Genomic DNA, 24,884 nt, shown 5'->3' with positions numbered 1-24,884 from the left:
ATTAAGATCCTATTGTCTTACGTACAATTTATACATGTTTAAATCAAATCATCAATTGTACAAATCAAGGAATATTTGTAGATCACCCTCTGTGCATTTGCAGGTATTAATGAGAGAACTTTAACTCCATATGAAGTTAGCATGCATGCTAATTTCTTGTAAATCACTGCAGAGGTGTTATCAGGTTCCAGAAACAGCGTTTTCAGTTTTAGAAATGTTTACTTCTCGCTAGCTTTTGCATAATATATGACACAGAGGTTATATTTACACATAAATGAAACAGAGTTTTGCAGCTAGCTACCAGCATATGACATCACCATGCTAACGTCTGCAAAATGGCTTGTAAATATGTTCAGAGGTGTTATTGGAGTCCAAAAACACTGTTTTTAGAAGTGCTTATTTCTCTCCAGCTTTTACATAATATGAGAAACATGCATATGCACTGAACTTGTGCTGAGCACAGACGGATGGAAGGACGGACGGACGGAAGCAAAGCCTTTGCGATACCCGATGGCCATATTTGATGGCCTCTGGTAAAAATTGAGATTATTGTAACTATAAGGATTACATAATCACTTTTACAGTCAGTTTTCTTGAGACGAGTCAGGAGATGGATACATGAACATCTCCAAGTTACCGAATATGTCTCGGACTTCATTTACGTTAATCATTGAGAAATACAAACAATATGATACTGTTTGGTAAATCTGTGTCAAGTGGATAGCTCTTAAAAACTGAGTGACCATGTTGGAAGGAGACTTGAGAGAAGCTACCAAGACACCCATGACAACTCAATTATTGGCTTCTGTGGATGTGAATGAAGAAACTGGTGACAGCACGACATTTGCCTGTTGCATTCCCATTCGCAGCTTCATGTCGGAGTGAAGTAGAGAAGGAATGTAAAACAGGTCAAATCTATGGGTTTGCCATGTGACTTCTGGCAAACGTCAGCTGAAATTTTGCAATTTCTTTGTAAGAAAAAAAATCCTTATTCTTTACCACTTCCTCATGAAGCGGTATACAAGTAACTGGTCACGCAACAGACAAAAGTTTCACCATGCAGTTTCTCCAACCACAGAAGCCTATAACTCTGTCAGAGTTGTCTGGGTGTCTTCCCTCATTTGTGCAGCAGTTAAGAGAATATTTAGAGGAATCCTTCAAATGGTGATGCAAGCACCAGATTTGGCACAAACACACCTTAGACATTACCCTTTTGAAAAGGCAGAGTAATTTTAGTAAAAAAAAAATAAAAAAAAATGGTGCAAATTATTGGTTGAGCTAACAGAATTAATAAATGGAAAAGTTTTAACTGTTTGAGTGCTTGGTTTGCAAGGTCAAGGTTAAACAATGTCGATGTCCATTGGATTCTATGACATGTGACATATGTGACCACATATGACCGTGATGTGGCCGTGCTGGGCACGCGTCATGTTTTGCACGCTGTCCCGATCCGCCGCCAAGCCACGCCAACCCGTCGGTTGCGGATATCAGCGGATGACAGGGGATGTATGTCCTGCGTATGTCTTCAGTATGTGTTCAGACAATGATGCGGCTCAAAAATCCTGGCTGCGGATATGCGTGCCTCTGCGGATGATCACGGACGTGTTCGGATGGCGGCCAACTCATACAGGAATGTTACACGGTTATTCCGGTTGTTTGGCGGATGTGGGCCACTTTTGTGCGCATTCCATCCGCAAATCCTCCTAAACGCCAGTGGGACAGGGCCCTTAGGGAACTCCTTACTGGGCAGATTTACCATACAGTACTATACTGTTTGTATTTCGCAATGATTAATGTAAACAAAGTTCAAGACATATTCAGTGATTTGGAAATGTTCATGTATCCATCCTCTGACTTGTCTCTAGAAAACTGACATAATTCATACGGCCTAATATTAAACTGATCTGAAAGAATCACAACCCCTCACCCCCAAACACATACAATGGTAGGCAGGAAGGGGGCAGTACTGGGGACAATGGAGGGTGGATAGGCTGTAGTCTGATCTGTCATGTGCAGAGGACAAAGTCTCGCTGCAGTCCTTATTGACTTTGCTAGGGTGAGACATTTAACAAAATGACTTATTTCAGCCACAAGTCCAGCCCTCTCTCATGAAACAAATGCATTAAAAGCACTCATTCTCACCCGTTTGCTGGCTTTAGCAGGACTCTTAATTCTGTTAAATATTACTTTTATTGTGTGTGTGTGTGGGCGCGTGTGTCAATCCCAAAACCCGTGTGCTGATTGGACACGTTTGACATTCATGGGTGGGGTGAATCACCAAATATGGTATTCTGGGGAGTTATTTGCAATAATTCACTGTCCTTGTGAATGTGCCTCAGGTTTATATACAAGTAGCATTCAACAATGACATTAACATAATCTTGAATATACAATTCATTTGAGAATACCTAACAATGGCAGCTATCATAGCAGTCTATACTTGCATCATGAGTTAAAAAATAGCAGTATATTTGCTCATTGTTTTGATTCTTTATTAACAAACGGTATTAAGCTGCACCACATTTACATGTAAAAACAAGTAGCAACTCTGACTTATTCACTGGTAAATAGAGTGCTTTTGATGGTCCCACAAAAGGCACCTTGACTGCCAGTGAAGTTGTGTGTACATGTATGTATACACACACACACACATATACATATATATATACACATATATATATATATATATATATATATATATATATATATATATATATATATATATATATATATACACACACACACACACACACATATATAAAGTCACAAAACATGGGAAAAAAAAATAAATTTATGTACCCTGTAAAATACATTGAATAAAATGATAAATGAGCCCATCTCATCCAGTTTAACATAATAAATCAAAAACAATAAATTATATAATCTTGTACAAATTAAAAGGGGATATAATAAGGATAACACTTTAAAATATATTCAACATTGATGTGCCAGATCAATGAAGGAGACAAAAAAAAAAAAAACCTTTTCTTTTGCTTATGTAATAACCCATCAACCAGCCTCCCACCTGCTGGATGGATGATGGAGTGTGTGGTTGAATTGTGGTGGAATTTGGATGCAGCTTGCCTGCCAGCTGCTTGACAGGAAATATTTTCATTAAATGCATGAAAAGAAATTAGGAGCAGGTGTGGTTGAAGTTGCATTTAGATTGAAATTACCTTGTTTTTCAGTTTCTTTCATTTCCACAGCCTATGTCTGGTGGCCACCAAGGCCACCACTGCTTGTTTGTAAGTTGTCATATTTCTTTATCACATAGCAATGCCACATGTTTGAGATATTGAAATGATTGAAAACATGCTTCACTGTTCTGACACTTGATTACACTTTCTGCATGGTCCATGTTTTAGAAAAAAACAGTTGGATAGGCATTTCCTTTTGAAATGATTGGTTATAACTAGATTAACTAATTTTAGCCACATAGGCGACAGTCTTAACAGTTGTAGGGTTATTAATATACCCTATGAAATGTCTATATGTGAGGGGGCATGCTGTAGTACAAAGGATGAATGTGCTATTATTGTGGATCATGTGAATGTCATGTTGAAAATGGATTCACATCAAACTCTGACTTCAGATTTGAAAAAAAAAAAAAAATCAGAGGTCTGACTTTTCTTTAACTTATCCTACTGGGTGACGATGTTGTTTGCAAACAATGATGGTGTAATCAAGTGTTTAATCAGCTACTAAAATATTTTTATAGTTGTGTTTTGGTCCATATATCAGCAGGTTTTCAGTGTCAAATGTTCCAGACTAATGTTGTGTGTTTTGGTGCAGGACTAAACTGACTCTTTGCATTCATAACTGATTGTACTTTAACACCATGACTGTTGGTATGCATGGAAAATGGTCATTCACCGTGCAGTTGCCAATATGTTCATCCACTTTGAAAACAATAAAGCCAGTTTCCAAAAACCTCACTGGTGCAGCCATTAACGCTTAACACTTTGGCTATCATCTTGGGGGGGGGGGGGGGGGGGTGTTCATCTTGTCTTGTTAATCTCGATGAGTCTTCGGAGTATTGTCTGTTGTGCCTTCCCTGGAAGAACAACAAAATGTTATATACAATAATAAAAAATATATGAGGCCATTTAAAGTGCATATCACTGGTAAATGAAATGCTAAATGGTCTTACTATTCCTAATACATAAAGAATTATGACAATATTGGTGTATTATGTTTTATTATTGGTGTCATATTATGTCCTGAGATATTAAGCAATAAACATGGGGAATTTAATTTGATTTCATCTTCTGTTTTTCAACGCTCAGATATGTTAGCAGGAAATGTTGGTTTTTTTTGAAGTCACGTGCACCTCCCTCCAGGTCCATTTTATTTGTATAGCACCAAATCACAACAAAGGTGCTTCACACAAGTAAGATCTAACCTCACCAACCCCTCTAAGCAAGCACACAGGCAAGCATGGTAAGGAAAAACTCCCTCTGGTGTTATTGATGAAGAAACCTCAAATAGACCAGGCTCAAGAGGGCTGACACACTGCTTTGGCCATTCTAACAGTTACAAGGTTTTTAGAAAAGATTGGGGGGGTGGGGTGGGAAGACAAAAACAGTCTGTTATTGATCTTCTTCGTGCTTAGTCTCTGTTTCCAGGTCTTGAATAGGCAGGGTGCCCTGAGGTCAGTCCAGCGCCCTAGGGTTCAGGGCTAGCATCCATTAAAGTGCTCATCAGTGCCTCGAACAGAGCGAAAAAGAGCAGAGTCAGTTGGCCAGAAATAACTGCACCTAAGGCATTAATTCACCAAGAGTAAGTCAACAGGGAAGCAAAGAGATTAATAGTGTTCACTGGCAGATAGCCCTGGGCTTCAATAACAGACCCAGAATTTAGATATAGTGAGGCTGAGGCCTGTTAATATGGATTAAAAGGAGAGGAAACATAATTATGTATTATACTGGTATGCTAGCCATATAAGGGAGAATACATGCATTTTTAGTCTGGACTTGAATGTTTACGGAATCTGTTTCATCTCTGCACACATTCAACAAGATCATTCAACAAGGCAGGCACACGATAAGAGAATGCCCTGTGCCTGGCGACAATTTTTTTAATGTTAGGGACACAAAATAATCCTGTGTCCTGAGAACGCAGAGCACGGGCCGGTACATAGGGTACAATTAGGTCTAGTAAGGTGCTAGTCCATGAATAATGTCATAAGTTAGTAACAGAACTTTAAAATCAGACCTCACAGAGACAAGAAGGCAATGAACAGGTGCCAAAATTGATGTAATGTGATCAAACTTTCTGCTTGTGAAAATGCTGGAATCAGCATTATGAACCAATTGGGCCCTAATGCTGGACTGCGGTAAGCCAGAGAATAATTTTGACACATGTGTTGAAAGTGATGGGAAGAACAGAATTTTTTTACAGTAGGGATTAGGTGTTTTTGGTGGGGTTTTATAATAAATATGTTGAAATGGTGAACATGTGTATTGTAGGGATGGTCCAGCAATACCAGCCATGATGGCTATTAGGTGCACAGTTTTCCCCAGGTTAAGATTTTTGAGGGAGAAGTGGCAGCGTTTCGTCCGTGCCTCCCAAAAAGGCTACAGAAATGCAGCCAGCACAGTATGAGAAATAAACTCCAAGAAACACTTGGAAAGCATGGAACGGGATGTTTTTCCCCCCGATATCACATACTCTCCAACACTATGCTGAGAGCTAGTGAGTCTAGTGGAGAAATCTGCACAAGTTTATTCCTGGGTTTATAAGCATGACCACAAAGAGTAGGTAACAATGTGACAGTAGGTGATGAGGGCAGATGGCTCTGATCGCAAACAGAAGAGCTGTGACATGGACCAGCTCACAGCCATTTGTGTTACTGACGTGATTGTTTACCAGAACATTGACTGTGAAAGGACAAATGAAAGAAGGAAGAAACACTGGGGAGGTAATGCTCTAGTCCAGGGGTCACCAATGCTGTAACCTGGAGAGCACTTGCCCTGCATGTTTTCCATGTATACCCATTCAAGTCATACCTGATTTTTTTTAAATTGGTGTTTTCCAGCTCTTGATAGGTTGAGAACACCTGATAGTGTAAATTCCCTGGGAGTGGGACAGGGATTGTTAGAAAACATGCAGGGCAGGCACTCTCCAGGAACAGGGTTGGTGACCCCTGCTTCCAGTGTTTAAACCTTGGGCTTGAGACCAGAGGATCCTTGGCTCAAACCCCAGCCTGACTGGAAAATCACTAAGAGCCCTTGGGCAAGAACCCTTAATCAAATCAAATCAATTTTATTTATATAGCGCCAAATCACAACAAACAGTTGCCCCAAGGCGCTTTATATTGTAAGGCAAAGCCATACAATAATTACGGAAAAACCCCAACGGTCAAAACGACCCCTTGTGAGCAAGCACTTGGCGACAGTGGGAAGGAAAAACTCCCTTTTAACAGGAAGAAACCTCCAGCAGAACCAAGCTCAGAGAGGGGCAGTCTTCTGCTGGGACTGGTTGGGGCTGAGGGAGAGAATCAGGAAAAAGACATGCTGTGGAGGGGAGCAGAGATCAATCACTAATGATTAAATGCAGAGTGGTGCATACAGAGCAAAAAGAGAAAGAAACACTCAGTGCATCATGGGAACCCCCCAGCAGTCTAAGTCTATAGCAGCATAACTAAGGGATGGTTCAGGGTCACCTCATCCAGCCCTAACTATAAGCTTTAGCAAAAAGGAAAGTTTTAAGCCTAATCTTAAAAGTAGAGAGGGTGTCTGTCTCCCTGATCCGAATTGGGAGCTGGTTCCAGAGGAGAGGAGCCTGAAAGCTGAAGGCTCTGCCTCCCATTCTACTCTTAAAAACCCTAGGAACTACAAGTAAGCCTGCAGTCTGAGAGCGAAGCGCTCTATTGGGGTGACATGGTACTATGAGGTCCCTAAGATAAGATGGGACCTGATTATTCAAAACCTTATAAGTAAGAAGAAGAATTTTAAATTCTATTCTAGAATTAACAGGAAGCCAATGAAGAGAAGCCAATATGGGTGAGATATGCTCTCTCCTTCTAGTCCCTGTCAGTACTCTAGCTGCAGCATTTTGAATTAACTGAAGGCTTTTCAGGGAACTTTTAGGACAACCTGATAATAATGAATTACAATAGTCCAGCCTAGAGGAAATAAATGCATGAATTAGTTTTTAAGCATCACTGTGAGACAAGACGTTTCTAATTTTAGAGATATTGCGCAAATGCAAAAAAGCAGTCCTACATATTTGTTTAATATGCGCATTGAATGACATATCCTGATCAAAAATGACTCCAAGATTTCTCACAGTATTACTAGAGGTCAGGGTAATGCCATCCAGAGTAAGGATCTGGTTAGACACCATGTTTCTAAGATTTGTGGGGCCAAGTACAATAACTTCAGTTTTATCTGAGTTTAAATGCAGGAAATTAGAGGTCATCCATGTCTTTATGTCTGTAAGACAATCCTGCAGTTTAGCTAATTGGTGTGTGTCCTCTGGCTTCATGGATAGATAAAGCTGGGTATCATCTGCGTAACAATGAAAATTTAAGCAATGCTGTCTAATAATACTGCCTAAGGGAAGCATGTATAAAGTGAATAAAATTGGTCCTAGCACAGAACCTTGTGGAACTCCATAATTAACCTTAGTCTGTGAAGAAGATTCCCCATTTACATGAACAAATTGTAATCTATTAGATAAATATGATTCAAACCACTGCAGCGCAGTGCCTTTAATACCTATGGCATGCTCTAATCTCTGTAATAAAATTTTATGGTCAACAGTATCAAAAGCAGCACAGGTCTAACAGAACAAGCACAGAGATGAGTCCACTGTCTGAGGTCATAAGAAGATCATTTGTAACCTTCACTAATGCTGTTTCTGTACTATGATGAATTCTAAACCCTGACTGAAACTCTTCAATAGACCATTCCTCTGCAGATGATCAGTTAGCTGTTTTACAACTACCCTTTCAAGAATTTTTGAGAGAAAAGGAAGGTTGGAGATTGGCCTATAATTAGCTAAGATAGCTGGGTCAAGTGATGACTTTTTAAGTAATGGTTTAATTACTGCCACCTTAAAAGCCTGTGGTACATAGCCAACTAATAAAGACAGATTGATCATATTTAAGATCAAAGCATTAATTAATGGTAGGGCTTCCTTGAGCAGCCTGGTAGGAATGGGGTCTAATAGACATGTTGATGGTTTGGAGGAAGCAACTAATGAAAATAACTCAGACAGAACAATCGGAGAGAAAGAGTCTAACCAAATACCGGGATCACTGAAAGCAGCCAAAGAGAACGATATGTCTTTAAAATGTCGTTAAAATTTTATTAGCAAAGAAAGTCATGAAGTCACTACTAGTTAAAATTAAAGGAATACTCGGCTCAATAGAGCTCTGACTCTGTCAGCCTGGCTACAGTGCTGAAAAGAAACCTGGGGTGCTTATTTTCTTCAATTAGTGATGAGTAGTAAGATGTCCTAGCTTTACGGAGGGCTTTTTTATAGAGCAACAGACTCTTTTTCCAGGCTAAGTGAAGATCTTCTAAATTAGTGAGACGCCATTTCCTCTCCAACTTACGGGTTATCTGCTTTAAGCTGCGAGTTTGTGAGTTATACCACGGAGTCAGGCACTTATGATTTAAGGCTCTCTTTTTCAGAGGAGCTACAGCATCCAAAGTTGTCCTCAAAGAGGATATAAAACTACTGACGAGATAATCTATCTCTCACAGAGTTTAGGTAGCTACTCTGCCCTGTGTTGGTATATGGCATTGGAGAACATAAAGAAGGAATCATATCCTTAAACCTAGTTACAGCGTTAATCCCCAAGTTGCTTCCAGAGTGTAGTGAGCGCTTTGCATGGCAGCACCCTGACATCGGTGTGTCTGTGTGAATGGGTGAATCTGAGGCATCACTGTAAAGTGCTTTGAGCTTCTGATTCAGATGGAAAAAGTGCTGCATAAATGTAGTCCATTTACCATTTAACACAAACGTGACGATTGCCGACCAGATGTTTACTGACCTTCATGTGGATCAGTAACCATTTGGTACTTCCAAATGTACAAAGGTACTTCCATTTGGTACTTCCAAATCATATGATTTGGAAGTACCAAAAGGAGATAAGAACTTTGTTCACATGTGGAGGCGTGTGGAACCGGAGCAGCGCAGACAGCACGATATTCTACATGGCTGCTGTGTGCGAACACAGGAGAAATAAAATGAGCAGATGCAGATGTCTTTCAGGGCATGTAATTATTATTAATTACATAACCTGAAAGAAAGTTTGTACTTATTTAGATTTAATTAATGTTTGTTTTCTACTCTGAATATACTATGGGTTACAAAGGAGGCGACAACGGAAATACATTGATCAGGAAAATACAAGAATTTGACTTCAATCAATCAATCAATCAATCAATTTTTTTATATAGCGCCAAATCACAACAAACAGTTGCCCCAAGGCGCTTTATATTGTAAGGCAAGGCCATACAATAATTATGTAAAACCCCAACGGTCAAAACGACCCCCTGTGAGCAAGCACTTGGCTACAGTGGGAAGGAAAAACTCCCTTTTAACAGGAAGAAACCTCCAGCAGAACCAGGCTCAGGGAGGGGCAGTCTTCTGCTGGGACTGGTTGGGGCTGAGGGAGAGAACCAGGAAAAAGACATGCTGTGGAGGGGAGCAGAGATCGATCACTAATGATTAAATGCAGAGTGGTGCATACATAGCAAAAAGAGAAAGAAACAGTGCATCATGGGAACCCCCCAGCAGTTTACATCTATAGCAGCATAACTAAGGGATGGTTCAGGGTCACCTGATCCAGCCCTAACTATAAGCTTTAGCAAAAAGGAAAGTTTTAAGCCTAATCTTAAAAGTAGAGAGGGTGTCTGTCTCCCTGATCTGAATTGGGAGCTGGTTCCACAGGAGAGGAGCCTGAAAGCTGAAGGCTCTGCCTCCCATTCTACTCTTACAAACCCTAGGAACTACAAGTAAGCCTGCAGTCTGAGAGCGAAGCGCTCTATTGGGGTGATATGGTACTACGAGGTCCCTAAGATAAGATGGGACCTGATTATTCAAAACCTTATAAGTAAGAAGAAGAATTTTAAATTCTATTCTAGAATTAACAGGAAGCCAATGAAGAGAGGCCAATATGGGTGAGATATGCTCTCTCCTTCTAGTCCCCGTCAGTACTCTAGCTGCAGCATTTTGAATTAACTGAAGGCTTTTTAGGGAACTTTTAGGACAACCTGATAATAATGAATTACAATAGTCCAGCCTAGAGGAAATAAATGCATGAATTAGTTTTTCAGCATCACTCTGAGACAAGACCTTTCTGATTTTAGAGATATTGCGTAAATGCAAAAAAGCAGTCCTACATATTTGTTTAATATGCGCTTTGAATGACATATCCTGATCAAAAATGACTCCAAGATTTCTCACAGTATTACTAGAGGTCAGGGTAATGCCATCCAGAGTAAGGATCTGGTTAGACACCATGTTTCTAAGATTTGTGGGGCCAAGTACAATAACTTCAGTTTTATCTGAGTTTAAAAGCAGGAAATTAGAGGTCATCCATGTCTTTATGTCTGTAAGACAATCCTGCAGTTTAGCTAATTGGTGTGTGTCCTCTGGCTTCATGGATAGATAAAGCTGGGTATCATCTGCGTAACAATGAAAATTTAAGCAATACCGTCTAATAATACTGCCTAAGGGAAGCATGTATAAAGTGAATAAAATTGGTCCTAGCACTTGAAAGCCATATTACATTTATATACAAAAAAACAATCTGGCCTGACTGGATGTACTGGCATAAGTCCAAACACAAAGTGGACTGCAACTGGCTGCAGGCTCAGCTTCAGGCAGCTAAAAGTTGGTCCACAAGGTTATCACAATTCTGGATCAAAATGGCTATGGATTAGAGGGCTGTATTTGGAGTGGGTCCTGTGGGACCCAATGCAAATCTTGTGGGAGCAGGCGGTCAGAACTTCGCTGCGGACAGGAGGGGGCAGCTAAAAATAAACACTGTGGGAACAGAAGCGACACGATGACTCAGTCAACAAAGAAGAACAGTGTAAAGTATACGTGTCCACATGCTACTTTCATCTTAAATAAATTAACAGGAGCAGCAGACAGAGAGAGACACAGCAGGTCACCTCTTTGAGTCTGGTCTGCTTGAGGTTTCTTCCTCAGAGGGTGGTTTTTTTTTTTCCCTTACCACTGTTGCCTGTGTGTTTGCTCTTGGGGTTGGTAAGGTTAGAATTTACTTGTGTGAAGCACCTTGAGGCAACTTTGTTGTGATTTGGCGCTATATAAATGAAAATAAATTGAAACTGAAATAGTCCCATGCAGGGCTCTACTGTGGATCTGCTTTGTATTTTTAAGACGCACTCTGTGTTATTCTAGTTCAGGGGTGGCCAAGTTCGGTCCTCGAGAGCCACATTTCTGACACTCTTAGTTGTCTCCCTGCTCCAACACACCTGAATCCAATGAAAGGCTTATTAAAAGTCTGCTAACGAGTCTTTCGTTGGATTCAGGTGTGTTGGAGCAGGGAGACAACTAAGAGTGTCAGAAATGTGGCTCTCGAGGACCGAACTTGGCCACCCCTGTTCTAGTTTTATCAGCTATATCAGGGTCTGCACAAGCTACTAAAGACATGGAAGAAATGATTTATAATCTGGTATAGATTTTTTTGTTTGTTTGTTTCAAGGGTGTTGACTGGTTTGAGATGTTCCATTTAAATATGATTCAACACATAGCACTATCAGACCTCATAATCGGCAGAATATTAACGTGGACTAAGTGTATTATTCTGATAAGCTATAACATAGGGTTGTAGTAAGAGTGTAAGTGTAAAAGCTACCTGACTGAAGCCACAGGATGCTGGAACACCTACCATCCAGTCAGGGAAGGTGCAGCATCAGCCGTTCCTCCATTCTGTCCGGTCCCTGAACACATCACAGCGCGCACATAAACAATGCTATGAAACCAAGCTAATGCGGCTAACTCCAGCGCCTTGACAGAAAAACTCACCTTGTCTGTAATACATATCGTTCACTGTATTCCCGTAAACTTTCCACGCAAAGTGAATAGCGACAAGACTGAAAATTAACCAGCTAAGTAAGATTTTGAATATAGAGACCCTCATGTCATTGGCCAGCCAGTCGTCCACAAAATCGGAGAGAAACGATAAACAGCCGTCTGCGAGACGGGACAAAAACTCAAAATCCCACGGTTCCTCCATAGTCTCTTACGAACGAGCAGATGTGAAATCCCCCGAGTCAGAAGAAGCTTCTATCTGTAAAACATTTTACAAAGCGTTGACGTCCTGTTGACCATCGCCGACGTAGTGACAACTTTTGACGTAATGACGCAACGATATATACACCAATGAACCAGAGGCTCATACCCGCCACGTCATGACTTTAACCACAGACGCAACAACATTTAGAACATGATTATTAATTATTAATTAATATTAAAATCCTTCATAACTTTTTTCCTCTTTAAATAGTGATGGAAAAACTGGGAATATATTTCCATCATGCTTACACACACACACACACACACACACACACACACACACACACACACACACACACACACACACACACACACACACACACACACACACACACACACACACACACACACACACACACACACACACATATGAGAACTTGTAATATAATATCTCATATTATGTGACAAACCACATTTCTGAAGAAATGTGACCTTTTATTGTAGTTTTTACTCATTATAATATTATATTTATATATTATATAATATTATTTTTACCTTATTTGTGGGTATATAATATATTTTTAAATAATATTTAGTTATTGTTCACTATGTATAAGTAATATTTTATGTTTATGTAATATATTTATAGTTTATTTAAAATAATCTGTTTAATTGTTTAAGTAATAACTGATTTTCTCCAAACTGTAAAGCAACACAAATATCCCCTGAATTTCTGGCAAAATATGCTTAATCATTTTGGTTTTGAAGGGAGCAACTGTGCCCTTAATGGCCAACATTAGCAAGACTACTTGGTAGGGTTGTCTCTCTCTTTATTTATTTTTTTTCTATTTTCCATGTTAAACGATGCCAACATGGCCCAAACTAAGAAGTTCAATGAATGGCTTTCCGGTAAGAACTCAAAATTTTAGAGCTGAACATAGTTTTTGTGGTGTTGCTTACAGAAATTTTGCAAACTGAAAAACTGACTCTTTTAATCCAATGCATAGCCTTTAGTTCACTGGACACCAACAAATAGCAACAAGTCCTGAACCAGCTCAGACATGCCAGACTGTGCCAAAATTCTATTTTAAATGAATATATAAAGTAGAAGAATAACTGAAAATCCTTATGCTAAAACATGTCCAAAATAGGAGGATTGTTGGTTTTCACCCTTATCTACAGAACCCAAACTTACTGACTCAAAGTCAATGCATAACCTGAAAGTCACAGTCAGCGAAAATATCTTCTGCTGCAATTTATGTGATCTCATTATCACTTTTTTGTTCACAACTCAGCCAAATCTACGCTATATTTCTTAGGTGTGGTGGGCTCCAAACTACTGTGTTGAAGAGCTGACGCCACATTTCCACCACAACAGCTCGTCTAGACCCTCCCCCCGGGGGGCGGGACTCTGTAACTGTTAAGCAATCTGATTGGCCAGTTGATTTTACCGTCAGAGATTCCGGATGTCTGCTCTGGTAAGAGGAAAATTTGTTTTCTGTTTTTCATTCTTGTCAGCTTGTGTGTGGTGTGAGTGCCGGTGAAAGTTAAGGCAGCAGAGGAGGTATTCAGCCGAACATTTCGAGAGCACAAAAACATTGTAAGTTTTATTCTTGCCTGTCTAATTTTAGTTGACCGCGGCGCCGAGGCCGTGAAATCGATCTGTGTTGCTTGCTAACATGTAGTAGCGTTAGCCACTTAACTAGAGCGAATGCAAAAGAAACGTTTCGTGATAGACAACGTCGTAACTCTGGTGGTTTGATAAGACTTTGTATACTGTTAGCATTTGGAACTATTTTTTTAAATTCCAGTCTGTGTCATAGCGTCCTAATTGTGTTGTGAGATTTTGTCCCCAGAAGCCATATTACCTGAAATGTAGTATCACTACTCCAGTTATTCGTATTGGAAAAGTGACACCAAACTTTATGCAGTTTTTCACCACCACCGTAGAGTTGACATGATGAATTCAAAATCTGTTAGTAGTGTAGACTTTCAGGTTTAATTCAAGGTTTTTAGGAAAAAGACAGTGGCAACAGGTACAGGAGACTGAATCCAGGAGACTTGACATTGAATGTGCTGATTCTGTTTTGTTTGGTGTGAGCTATTGAGCTAATCTTTTTCCATGTGCAGTAACTGGAATGCTATCATGGAGAGAGAGTGTCATCAAGTAGAAGAGAAGCAGGGAGTCAATATTTGTGATCCAGCTGTGGAGAGTAATCTACCAGGTAATTAAATTACCATGTTCACTGCTTTTTAAAAGTTTCAATTGCTTTTGTTGAGTGCTTGCAAAATTAACTTGCTAGTTCAGTGACAAAAAAAGTGCTTCTTAATTTTGGTAACGGACTTGTCACTTTTGTTTTAATAAATAAAAGCCAAACTTGCACTTATTCCATCTTCTCAAATTATGTTTTCTTTTCCTTCTGTTTTAAAATGAAGTGTCTTTCACAGTTTATGGGAGTTATACACAAAGAATAAAGCCTTGTTCTCACTTTGATGGCTGTGTATCCTGGAAGGCCACTGTGTATAACTCTGTCAAACTGGTGTGGAAAGATCATGGTTGCCCACAAATGTAAGACAGTCAGGTTCTGTGGAGACATTCAAGACAAGACTTAAGATACATGTCTTTTCTCAGTCCGATGGTTAGCATATTGTGTTCGCATCCTTTTTAATTCTTTTAATTTTTACTACTTTGTGCATTTTTTAATCTTTTAATTTTTTTATTTATTTTTTAAATTTTTTTTTAAATTCGTTTTAATTTGTTTTTGAATTGATTTGTGTGAAGTGCCTTGGGGCGACACTGTCGTGAGTTGGCACTTTATAAATTGAAAAATAAATTGAAATGTGATCTAGTCCAGAGTCTGATGACAACATGCTGTGCTTGTATCATGTGAATTCTAAAACAGCTGCAGCATAGTATAACTTTAGCACAACCTTGGCATGTCTGGAAAACATCCCAGTGATGTTTTAGCATGTACGACAATGTTACGGGTTGCACCTAAATGCAAGGGATTATCAAAGTATGTCAAAGCTTGTGTTGGGGGACTTCTTTTTTTGTCTTTTTCAGAACGTCTTGAAAATTTGGCCACAGTTAAAACAAGACCACTGTACAATGATATCTAGGTTCACCATGTACACTGTCCCAGACCCTCTAGTTTTTTCCAGGTATGGAGAGGGTTTTAAACTCTGACATTGTGGTATACATATCTGTGAAAGTGACAGTGCTTATTCGACTTAATTAAATGGGTTTTATATATATATATATATATATATATATATATATATATAAATCTCCTTTTATTGTGGCCAGCATAAGGCACATCTGTGCAATAATAATGCTGTCTAATCAGCATTTTGATATGCCACACCTGTGAGGTGGGATGGATTGTCACGGCAAAGGAGAATTGCTCACTAACACAGATTTAGAGGGATTTGTGAACAATATTTGAGAGAAATGGGTCGTTTGTGTATATAGAAAACGTTTTAGATATTTGAGTTCACCTCATGAAAAATGGGAACAAAAACAAGTGTTTATATTTTTGTTCAGTGTGTCTGTGTTCATATATATATATTGTCATGTGACTGCATCCTTGCAAAACACACATTTTAACCTTCTTGTTGTATTCACTGTCATGGTCCACAAAAACAGTCATTCCACACTGTAAAAACTTATGTTTCCCCCATTCATTTTATGGCCCAGTCACACGGCACTTAACGAAGGGTGACGAAGCCCTGACGAAACAAGAAATCTGGACTTTCGTTGACTGTCGTTGGCATCGTTTAACCTTCACGCAGCTTCGTTCCTGCAGCTGGTGCTTCGTCAGGATTTTTAAGGTTGTGACCTGAGATGGTGTCACCAAAATTCAAATTGTTGACAACTTGAGGCTTCTGAGCTTTTATCAGAGGCAGGTGAAATCATGCTAATGTCCCCATGCTTATGACTTAGTTTCTCTGGCACCAAAAATATAATGAAATGCATCAATATTTTCGCAATTCTTTCTTTTTTTAGAATAGTCAGTTCATTTGACATTTTATTTATTAGTGATATGCACTTTAAATTGAAGAAACTGGTTGTCAGTGGCCAGTTGAATTTATTTAGTAGTGTTTGCTCATGATAAATTTTAAAACAAACATCTTATTGGGTTCTGGCAGTTGTGATAAACATTTTACAATGCAATACCTTTTTAAATTCAATGATCTTTTTCACTTCACTCTTTCTCTTTGCCAGCTGTCACCTTGGCGACCTCTCTCTCCCTCTTGGGAAATCACATGTTTCCTGATACTGTGGACAGAAATGGCAGTCCAGCTGTTAGTAAAGAGGAAACTGCTAATTTGGTCCTGTCATATGTTACAGTAGAGGAGGACAGTCTGAATGCAGAGCCCCTTTTTAACCAGGTAACAAAGCTAGAAATTGAAGAGGCGGAAACCTCTGTGTTTGAGGACGTGTCTGATCCACAACATGATGGAGTAACTGATGATGCTGCCATCGATGATGAGCAGGGTGAGTTTGTTGTTACAATGTTGGCCAAAGCCAAGCTGGAGGAGCAAAGTTTAGGTGTGAAAGGAAGGTCGTCTTCCCTGTTGGAGGCCGAGACAGAAGAGACTTCTGCGTTTCCATCCCATCGTGAAGAAGATGTAACGGCTGACAGCTGGCGGCAGCACAGGAAGCATGTTTTTGTGCTAAGTGAAGCAGGCAAACCCATATATTCCAGATACGGCAGTGAAGAGGCTCTTTCTTCAACAATGGGAGTCATGATGGCGCTCGTGTCTTTTGTACAAAGTGGAGATAATATCATTCGATCAGTGTATTCAGGTAAGAACTTGACTGTGTGTGTGTGTGTGTGTTTTTTTTGTTTTGTTTTTTTCTCCAGTTTTATAAATATATGTGAATGTCACAAGTGTTAGTTTCTGGTCACATAATGATGGAAAATATACACAGTGCACAGATGATTATGGGAAGGAGAGCATCTGTTACTTTCAGGCAGCTTGCTATAGAGTCAGTCTCTCTCCCTCCCTCTCCCTGTGTGTGTGTTGTTGACATATTAAGAGTAGGTTTTGTTCAGCTTCAAATAATCAAGACAGAATGTGATGTGTAAATGCATGAAAGGATGTTCAAACATTTAGTGTAAAACCAGTATGGTATTCATTTTAAATAATTTTTTTTGTTGTGAAATATTGCATATACAGTCCTCCTTTATAATAATGTCCAAGATTGTCTGTCAGCCGGAGAGTCACTGGTCCAAGTGGTTATCTTTTTGTTTTCCACATCAAGTACAGGATGAAAAAAATGGAATCATTCAGTATTTTTTTTTTTTTTTCTGGGGGTTGAATCCGACACCAATTTTATAATTATTACCCCTTGCCCCTCCTCTGGTCTTTATGACAGCATGGACTGCACTAAGTAAAACTACTGATGGAGAGAGGAGTTTAGAAATGTACTCTGGTGAAAAGGACTTTAATTGATTTGAAAGAGAAGACAAGTTATTATTTTGATTATCTGATGAATGCTCTTAACTTGGGTTTGCTCTGAAATCTAGAATCTTTCAAAATGTCTGAAAATGCAAATGAGGTATTTTACATTTTTTTTTTAAGTCTTTAAATGTTTCTCTCTCTTTAATGGCTCCAAACAATTGGAAATGTTTAAAAGGGTAAATTTTTGGGTAACTGGATTTGACTGGCTGGTAAAAAGAAATTGAAACTGCATGTTTTGGGGGAAATGTGAAAGTGTCTTTGGGTTCTGGACCAAAACAAATGCCGTGCTGTAAAGTTAGTTTTCAGATATGAATGAATGAATTAATTAATTTATTTGGCACACAAACTCAACAATAACAAAAAACTGATACACAAGACAATTCAGTGACGTGTGACCAAAAGGGGGTGAGCAGAAGTAAAGCTTATAAACGCCCACCCCTTATATACATACATACTCATTATCAACCCCCAGAGCAAGCACACAGGTGACAGTGGTAAGGAAAAACTCTCTGACATATTGAGGAAGAAACCTCAAGCAGACCAGACTCTAAGGGGTGACCCTCTGCTTGGGCCATGCTACAAACACATTCAACACATCTCAAGTCCGTCATCATAAACACCTGTAGTGTAGATACATACATATGCAGTGCGTGTGATTTTATACTACATATGTACAAGATAGAAAAACAAAGTGCACACAACTAAATGATCAACAAAACACCCTAACCCTCAACACCCTTCCTCCTCCTTATACCTAGAAAAAAACCATGTGCCTATACCGCTGCTTAAACTGGTTCATGCTTAGACATTGCTTGAGCTCCACCCTCAATCTGTTCCACATCCTCACTCCACAAACAGAAATATAAAAACCTTTTAATGTTGTATGTGCCCACTGATGTTTGAAGTTAAACTCCCCCCTCAGATTATAATCCCCTACTCTATTAAAGAACATGTTTTCAATATTTCCAGGAAGCAAATTGTTTATTGCTTTATACACGATTTGTACTGATTGAAAATGAACCAGATCGGTACATTTTAACATTTTTTATTTTAAGAATAGTGAATATGTGTGGTCTCTATAACCAGTATTATGAATTATTCTTATAGCTCTTTTCTGCAGTATGAATAATGGTTGTGTTGTACATTTACATTATTGCCCCAGACCTCTGCACAATAGTGTAAATATGGTAAGATCAGTGAGCAATACAGAATGCGGAGTGAGTTGTGGTCCAGAATGTATTTAACTTTGTTCAGAACTGAAATGCTTCCTGACAGTTTGCTCTGTATATGTTTTATATGAGACTTCCAGTTTATTTATTATCAATTATCACCCCAAGAAACTTAGTTTCATATACTCTTTCAATATCCACCCCCTGTACTTGTAACTGTACTTGTGTCTTTATTACAATTGCCAAATAACATATTTTGTTTTACTTAAGTTTAATGATGATTTGTTTCTGTCAAACCACATTTTCAGCTTTCCCATTTCTGTAGTGATGTTCCTTAGTAGTTTCTGCAAATCCCCCCCAGAACAAAAAATACGTATCATCTGCAAATATTAATTTTAATATCTTGGACACATTAAAAATATCATTTATATAAAGTGTAAAGTTTCGGACCCAATACTGACCCCTGTGGGACACGACAAGCAATGTCCAAGCATGATGATGTATATTCCCCCAACTTCACAACTTGTTTTCTGTTACTCAAATAACTTCTTACCCAGTGCAGCACTAATCCCCTGATCCCATACCGTTCAAGTTTATTGATTAATATATCATGATTGATTGTGTCGAAAGCTTTTTAAGGTCTATGAATATTCCAACTGAATGTCATTTATGATGTATGGAATTTGTGATCTCCTCAACTGATTCTATTAATGCCAGTGATGTTGAACTATTTGCTCTAAATCCATATTGACTGTCAATAAATTTGTTTGTTTATGAATTTATCTATTGTTGAATAATTTTTATAATATTTTGGAAAATTGTGGAAGCAAAGAAACAGGCCTATAATTTGTGAAGTGGTGTCTATCCCCAGTCTTATACAGCGGTACAACCTTGGCTATTTTCATTTCATTGGGAAATTTACCGGTTTGAAATGACAAATTACAAATATATGTTAGTGGTTCTCAAATCCCTTCAATGACCTGTTTTACAACTATCATGTCAATTTCATTTGAATCAGTAGATGTTTTGTATTTGCAATTGTTAACAATATCTATTATTTCCGTTTCTTCCACTGCTGTGAGGAACATTGAACAGGGATTCCTCTCTATAAAATGATCATTCCAGTCCTCAGATAACAATGAATCAGGAATCTTTTCTGCCAAGTTAGGGCCAACATTTACAAAGTTATTAAAGCCATTAACCACCTCATCCATATTTTCCTTTCTAATATTATCAATGAAATATTGATGATAGCTCTGCTGTTTTGTACCATTTTTAATAATGCTATTTAATATATCCCATATTCCTTTATTATTTTTATTATAGAATATCTTACTACAGTATTCCTTCCTACATACCCTTATAATATTAGTTAAATTATTTTTACATTTCTTATATCTATTTTCTGCCTCCATACTCCTTAGTTTTATGAATTCTTTATATAGTGTATTTTTCTTTTTACATGCATTTTGTAATCCTTTCATTTTAATAGACCAAATAGATTTTTTTAATAGACCAAAAGAAAATGGTAAAAACAGCCACTTGATGATGATGATGATGTTAATAATAATAATCTGCAGCTGTAAGATATTCTTCACCCCATGCAGTGTTTTGTTTCTTCCTGCCATCAGAGGAGCACACTGTGGTGTTCCTACAGAAGGGGCCTCTGGTGCTGGTGTGTGTCTCCAGCAGTCGTCAGTCTGAGCAGCAGCTGCGTGACGAGCTCCTCTACGTGTACTATCAGATCATCAGCATGCTCACCCAGGCCAGCATATCCCGTATCTTTGAACACAAGAAAAACTACGACCTGAGAAGATTACTGGCTGGCTCAGAGAAGATCCTGGATGGCCTTCTTAACCTGGTGGACTCTGACCCTAGCTTTCTGCTATCAGCAGTACACTGCTTGCCACTGTCTTCTTCTCTCAGGGACTCTCTCAGCCAGATTCTTCAAAAAGCTATCACCCCCAACCTGGTTTTCTCCATCCTTATCGCCAAGAACCAACTGCTCACTATTGTGCAAGAAAAGACTGTGATTGAGGACACCAGGCTGGAGCCTGCTGATGTCCACCTCCTGCTCAACCTCATCGGAGCTTCTTCGGCTTTCCAGGCTGGAGAGATCTGGACTCCAATCTGCCTGCCTCTGTTTAACCCTGACTGTTACTTTTATGCATACATATCCTACCTGGACCCTCCAGACTGCACTGTCTGTCTGTTGCTGCTCTCAACGGACAAGGAGGCGTTCTACGCTGTGGCTGAGTGCAAGAGGAAGATAGAGGAGGCCATGGTAGTTCAAAACTCTTTGAGTCTGATTGCCAAAGCCCAGCTGTACAGCGTGAGCCAGGTTGGCGTTTCAGACCTCAGACACTTCATGTACAAGCCCTTTGATGTGCCAGATAATTACCGCCAGCTAACCCAGTTTTCCAGGTGTGTTAATTTTTGTCTTTGCTGCAAACCTACGGCTTATTCTGGACCTTCATGTTGATAATCATCCCTTTATCACAGCCTGGAATGATATAAAGAACAAAACAGTAATTCTAATGATAATAATAAAAGGGCTGTCTGTATTTGCTGGCTTATCACCATAAATATTTTTCACTGTGTAGTCTGTATGTAGCTGCCCTTTTAGTCATGTGAGCTTTGATTTTTGGCTTGTTGCTCCATGTAGTCCAGAGATGGAGGCACCATACAGCAGTGAGGAGGAGAAAATGAGACTGTTGGACCTTTACCGTTACATGCATAGCCGCATCCACAGCACCTCCCGACCGCTCAAGCTCATCTACCACGTCGCAGAGAGGGAAACTCTGTTAGCCTGGGTATGTAGCGCTGCTTTGGGATCTTTTCTTCATACAGTTTTACTGTACATGTGTTACCTTATTGGGTTATTACTTAAAATGTGTACCATATTTTCTGGAGTAGAAGTCATATCTGTCCAAAAAAAAATGTCACACGAGTATAACTCTTTATCACTTCTTGCGACTAGAAGCAAAATGAATTTGATCGCAGCATTATTTATAAAGTGCACATGGTGTTAAGAAGCACAGCTAACGAGCTAATTAATGTCACTGTACTAGGTACAAAATGCGAGTGAACTGCTCCTTTCAGCCATTGAATGGATGATCATATGGGAGGTGAACATGCAGTGCAGTTAAACGTTTGAAAACCTGGTGCTCTTAAACTTGTAAAAAACAAAACAAAAATCATGGATTGTGCTCCAGAAAATATGGTACATCTGAATATTGCTTGACTGTTGCGGTTTGGAACAGCTCACATCTGCGCTTAAAATGTTCTTTTTCCTGCAGGTGACGAGTAAATTTGAGCTGTACACCTGCTTCAGTCCCCTAGTTACAAAGGCCTGCGCCATCACTGCTATTACTAAACTTCTAAGATGGATAAAAAAGGAGGAGGACCGTCTCTTTATCAGATATCCCCCAAAATATTCAACCACCCCAAACCCCAGCAAAAGCTCTCGAAGCGGAAAATCGGAGCAGCCCGACTCCACAGATAACGGCTTCCTATCTCTTCTATAGGACCCTCATAGCTGGACCATAGTGACTCTGCTTCACCCAGCAGTAGTTTGTACACTGGATACCTTGAAGACCCCCCCCCCCCCCCCCCCACACACACTTTACACTTTTTTTTTTTGGACACAGCAGAGATTAAACTACTGGAATCAAACACTACATTTTACAGTATTTAAAAATGAGCAACCTCTGTGAAACTAGTGTTCTTTGTTTTTCCCATGTACCTTTAAGAAAAGACAGCGTCTCATTGCTTTCAAGCAGAAATAGTCAGGGCAAAACACTTTTAAATTGACCTGTGGTAGAATATAATTACAATAATATTTAAATGTTTTTATATTGTTTTATTGCTGCAAGCAGTCCCTCCATTCATGGGCAGTGAATGTATCATTTTGAAGAGAGCTGACATTTGCTGTTACTGATCACCATTTTAGTTCTGTCTTTTTCTTGAATAGGACAAGGTGAGGGGGGAAAAAAACTAGAACTTGAGCTCATTAGATTTAGTTTTCATGATAAATGCCACAGAACAGGATATGGATTAAATTGAGGCTGGGCTATCACAAAAGGTTTAAATAATAATAAAAATAAAGTGCAGATGTAGTCTGCTCATCAGCAACCTTATAAACTTGATAGTGAAAATAAAATCTGATTGTTGTCCCTTCGTGAATACGGCTGCACACTGCTATTACAGAGCTTCAATGCTGTATTGTTTCAGAAAACTCTGGCTACATTTGATTAAACTCAGGTTTCTTTCATATTCTTAGCAAAGAAGTTAAATATATTTTGTCATTGTGGGTGTTGCATTTAGTCATCAAGCTAAGAAGATGCTATTGATCTCAAGTTGTTTAATATATATATATATATATATATATATATATATATAAATTAAATAAAAATGTGTAATATATTTATTTCAGGCCACTTGCCTTTCTGGGTCTATAAGCAGTACCCTCATTCTTGTCCTAGGAATAATGTTCTGTCAAGTCTTAAGCATATGTCTATAGTATTATGAAATAAATCCCAGGTTGCATAAATATACAGTTGTCACAATTGTTTTTGTTTTCAAGATAAGTTTTGCGCTATTGATCAATGTAAATATTTCAGATCTATTTCGTTTATTCTTACCGGCCTATAAAATAGGCCAAACGTACCAAGGTGGAGATGGCTGATTGACTTTTTTATTATGCTGTTTGTTTATTGGCATAGTCTAACAGCACCACTAAATTGCACTTTGTTAATGATATTTTCTTTTTCCTTTAGGAGTCATTTTTGAGGTGTGTTCGACCTCATCATCCTCTGATAATGGAGAAAGTTGTATTCACACAAACATCTTCATAACAGTTGGTTTTAAATGATTAGCCATAACACCTGTGTTTGAGGAGACAACATTTGGCATGCCAGAATGTCCAAATGATTGTTTGGACAAATGATTATTGTTGCTTGATGTTGAAATATGAACTGCTGTAAGGCCAGTAAAAAGCTAATATATTAGTATTAGGTCAGTTACATTACTGGTTTTTATTTTTTTTATTATTTAAGACGTGCTTTAGTTAATTACTCATTTATCTACCAAAGAGATCAAACAAGAACTGGGGCAGCTGAATGTCATGGTAGAAATTGCTGGTAAGGGGGTTTGCCTTGTTGTTTATAAAGATGTGCTCAAAATAATAGCAGTGTACTTAAAGTGAGTAAAGCTCAAAATCATAATAAGTTTGTTTCCATACACGTAAATGCATTGGCAACACTGCACATTTTGTCCAAATCAAAACATGAAGAAAAATTTATTTTACAGAAAGTGGAGGTAAAAAGTAATATTAGGCTGTCCAAAAAAAAAAAGCAGTTTGCATTTTTCTTTACAAACTCCAACATTTAGTGTATAAACAGGAAAAAAAATGTTTTAAGATTTAGCTTTCCTGTGAATCACTGAACTAATAATTGTATAATCACTGTTTCTGAGAACTGCTTTACATCTGTGTTGCATGGAGTCAACCAACTTCAGGCACCTGTGAACGGGTACGGTGCATCCGGAAAGTCTTTACAGCACTTCACTCTTTCCACATTTTGTTATGGTGCAGCCTTGTTCCTAAATGGGTGAAATCATTTTCTTTAAAATTCTACACACAGTGCCCCATAATGACAATGTGACAAGTTTTTTTGGGGGGGATGGGGGGTTAAAATAAAAAAATTAAAAAAAATAGATATACTCGCAGCCTTTGCTGTGAAGCTCTAAATTGAGCTCAGGTGCATCCTGTTTCCACTGATCATCAGTGAGATGTTTCTATAGCTTAATCCTGTTTCCACTGATCATCAGTGAGATGTTTCTATAGCTTAATTGGCATCCACTTGGAGTAAATTCAGTTGATTGAACATGATTTGGAAAAGCACACACCTGTCTACTAGTGCTGGGTTGTAAAGATCAATTTGCCGATTTTAAATCAATTCTCATTTTAATTCCCACAGCTCCATTCTTACATCCAAAGATCAATTTATATATATATATATATAT

At 38.7% G+C, this 24,884-nt stretch overlaps 2 protein-coding genes across 5 annotated transcripts; one reads left to right on the top strand and one right to left on the bottom strand.

The window, feature by feature from the left end:
• Positions 1–3,265: 3,265 nt before the first annotated feature.
• tcta (T cell leukemia translocation altered) lies at positions 3,266–12,350 on the bottom strand. Of its 2 annotated transcripts, none has more exons than XM_034166274.1 (3): positions 12,013–12,350; positions 11,876–11,927; positions 3,266–4,054 (listed from the first exon to the last, which is right to left on the bottom strand). In XM_034166274.1, exons 1-3 carry the CDS (start codon positions 12,221–12,223, stop codon positions 4,012–4,014), a joined length of 306 nt encoding a protein of 101 aa, XP_034022165.1. In that variant the 5' UTR covers positions 12,224–12,350; the 3' UTR covers positions 3,266–4,011. The 2 variants fall into 2 exon arrangements, with proteins under 2 accessions (XP_034022165.1, XP_034022166.1); XM_034166275.1 differs by having other exon boundaries at positions 11,843–11,927; positions 12,013–12,346.
• Positions 12,351–13,641: 1,291 nt separating this feature from the next.
• On the top strand, positions 13,642–22,608 carry mon1bb (MON1 secretory trafficking family member Bb). 3 transcript variants are annotated; one of them, XM_034166268.1, is made up of 6 exons: positions 13,642–13,700; positions 14,353–14,447; positions 16,448–17,032; positions 20,492–21,284; positions 21,526–21,673; positions 22,160–22,387. In XM_034166268.1, exons 2-6 carry the CDS (start codon positions 14,369–14,371, stop codon positions 22,385–22,387), a joined length of 1,833 nt encoding a protein of 610 aa, XP_034022159.1. In that variant the 5' UTR covers positions 13,642–13,700; positions 14,353–14,368. The 3 variants fall into 3 exon arrangements, with proteins under 3 accessions (XP_034022159.1, XP_034022161.1, XP_034022162.1); XM_034166270.1 differs by lacking the exon at positions 13,642–13,700 and adding an exon at positions 13,707–13,822; XM_034166271.1 differs by lacking the exon at positions 13,642–13,700 and having other exon boundaries at positions 14,369–14,447; positions 22,160–22,608.
• Positions 22,609–24,884: the final 2,276 nt, after the last annotated feature.

The sequence above is a fragment of the Thalassophryne amazonica genome, chromosome 3 (assembly GCF_902500255.1).
Source record: "Thalassophryne amazonica chromosome 3, fThaAma1.1, whole genome shotgun sequence".
In the NCBI taxonomy this organism is placed as follows: Eukaryota; Metazoa; Chordata; class Actinopteri; order Batrachoidiformes; family Batrachoididae; genus Thalassophryne; species Thalassophryne amazonica.
The sequence above is the reverse complement of the archived record's forward strand: the minus strand, read 5'-3'. Positions and strand labels throughout refer to the sequence as shown.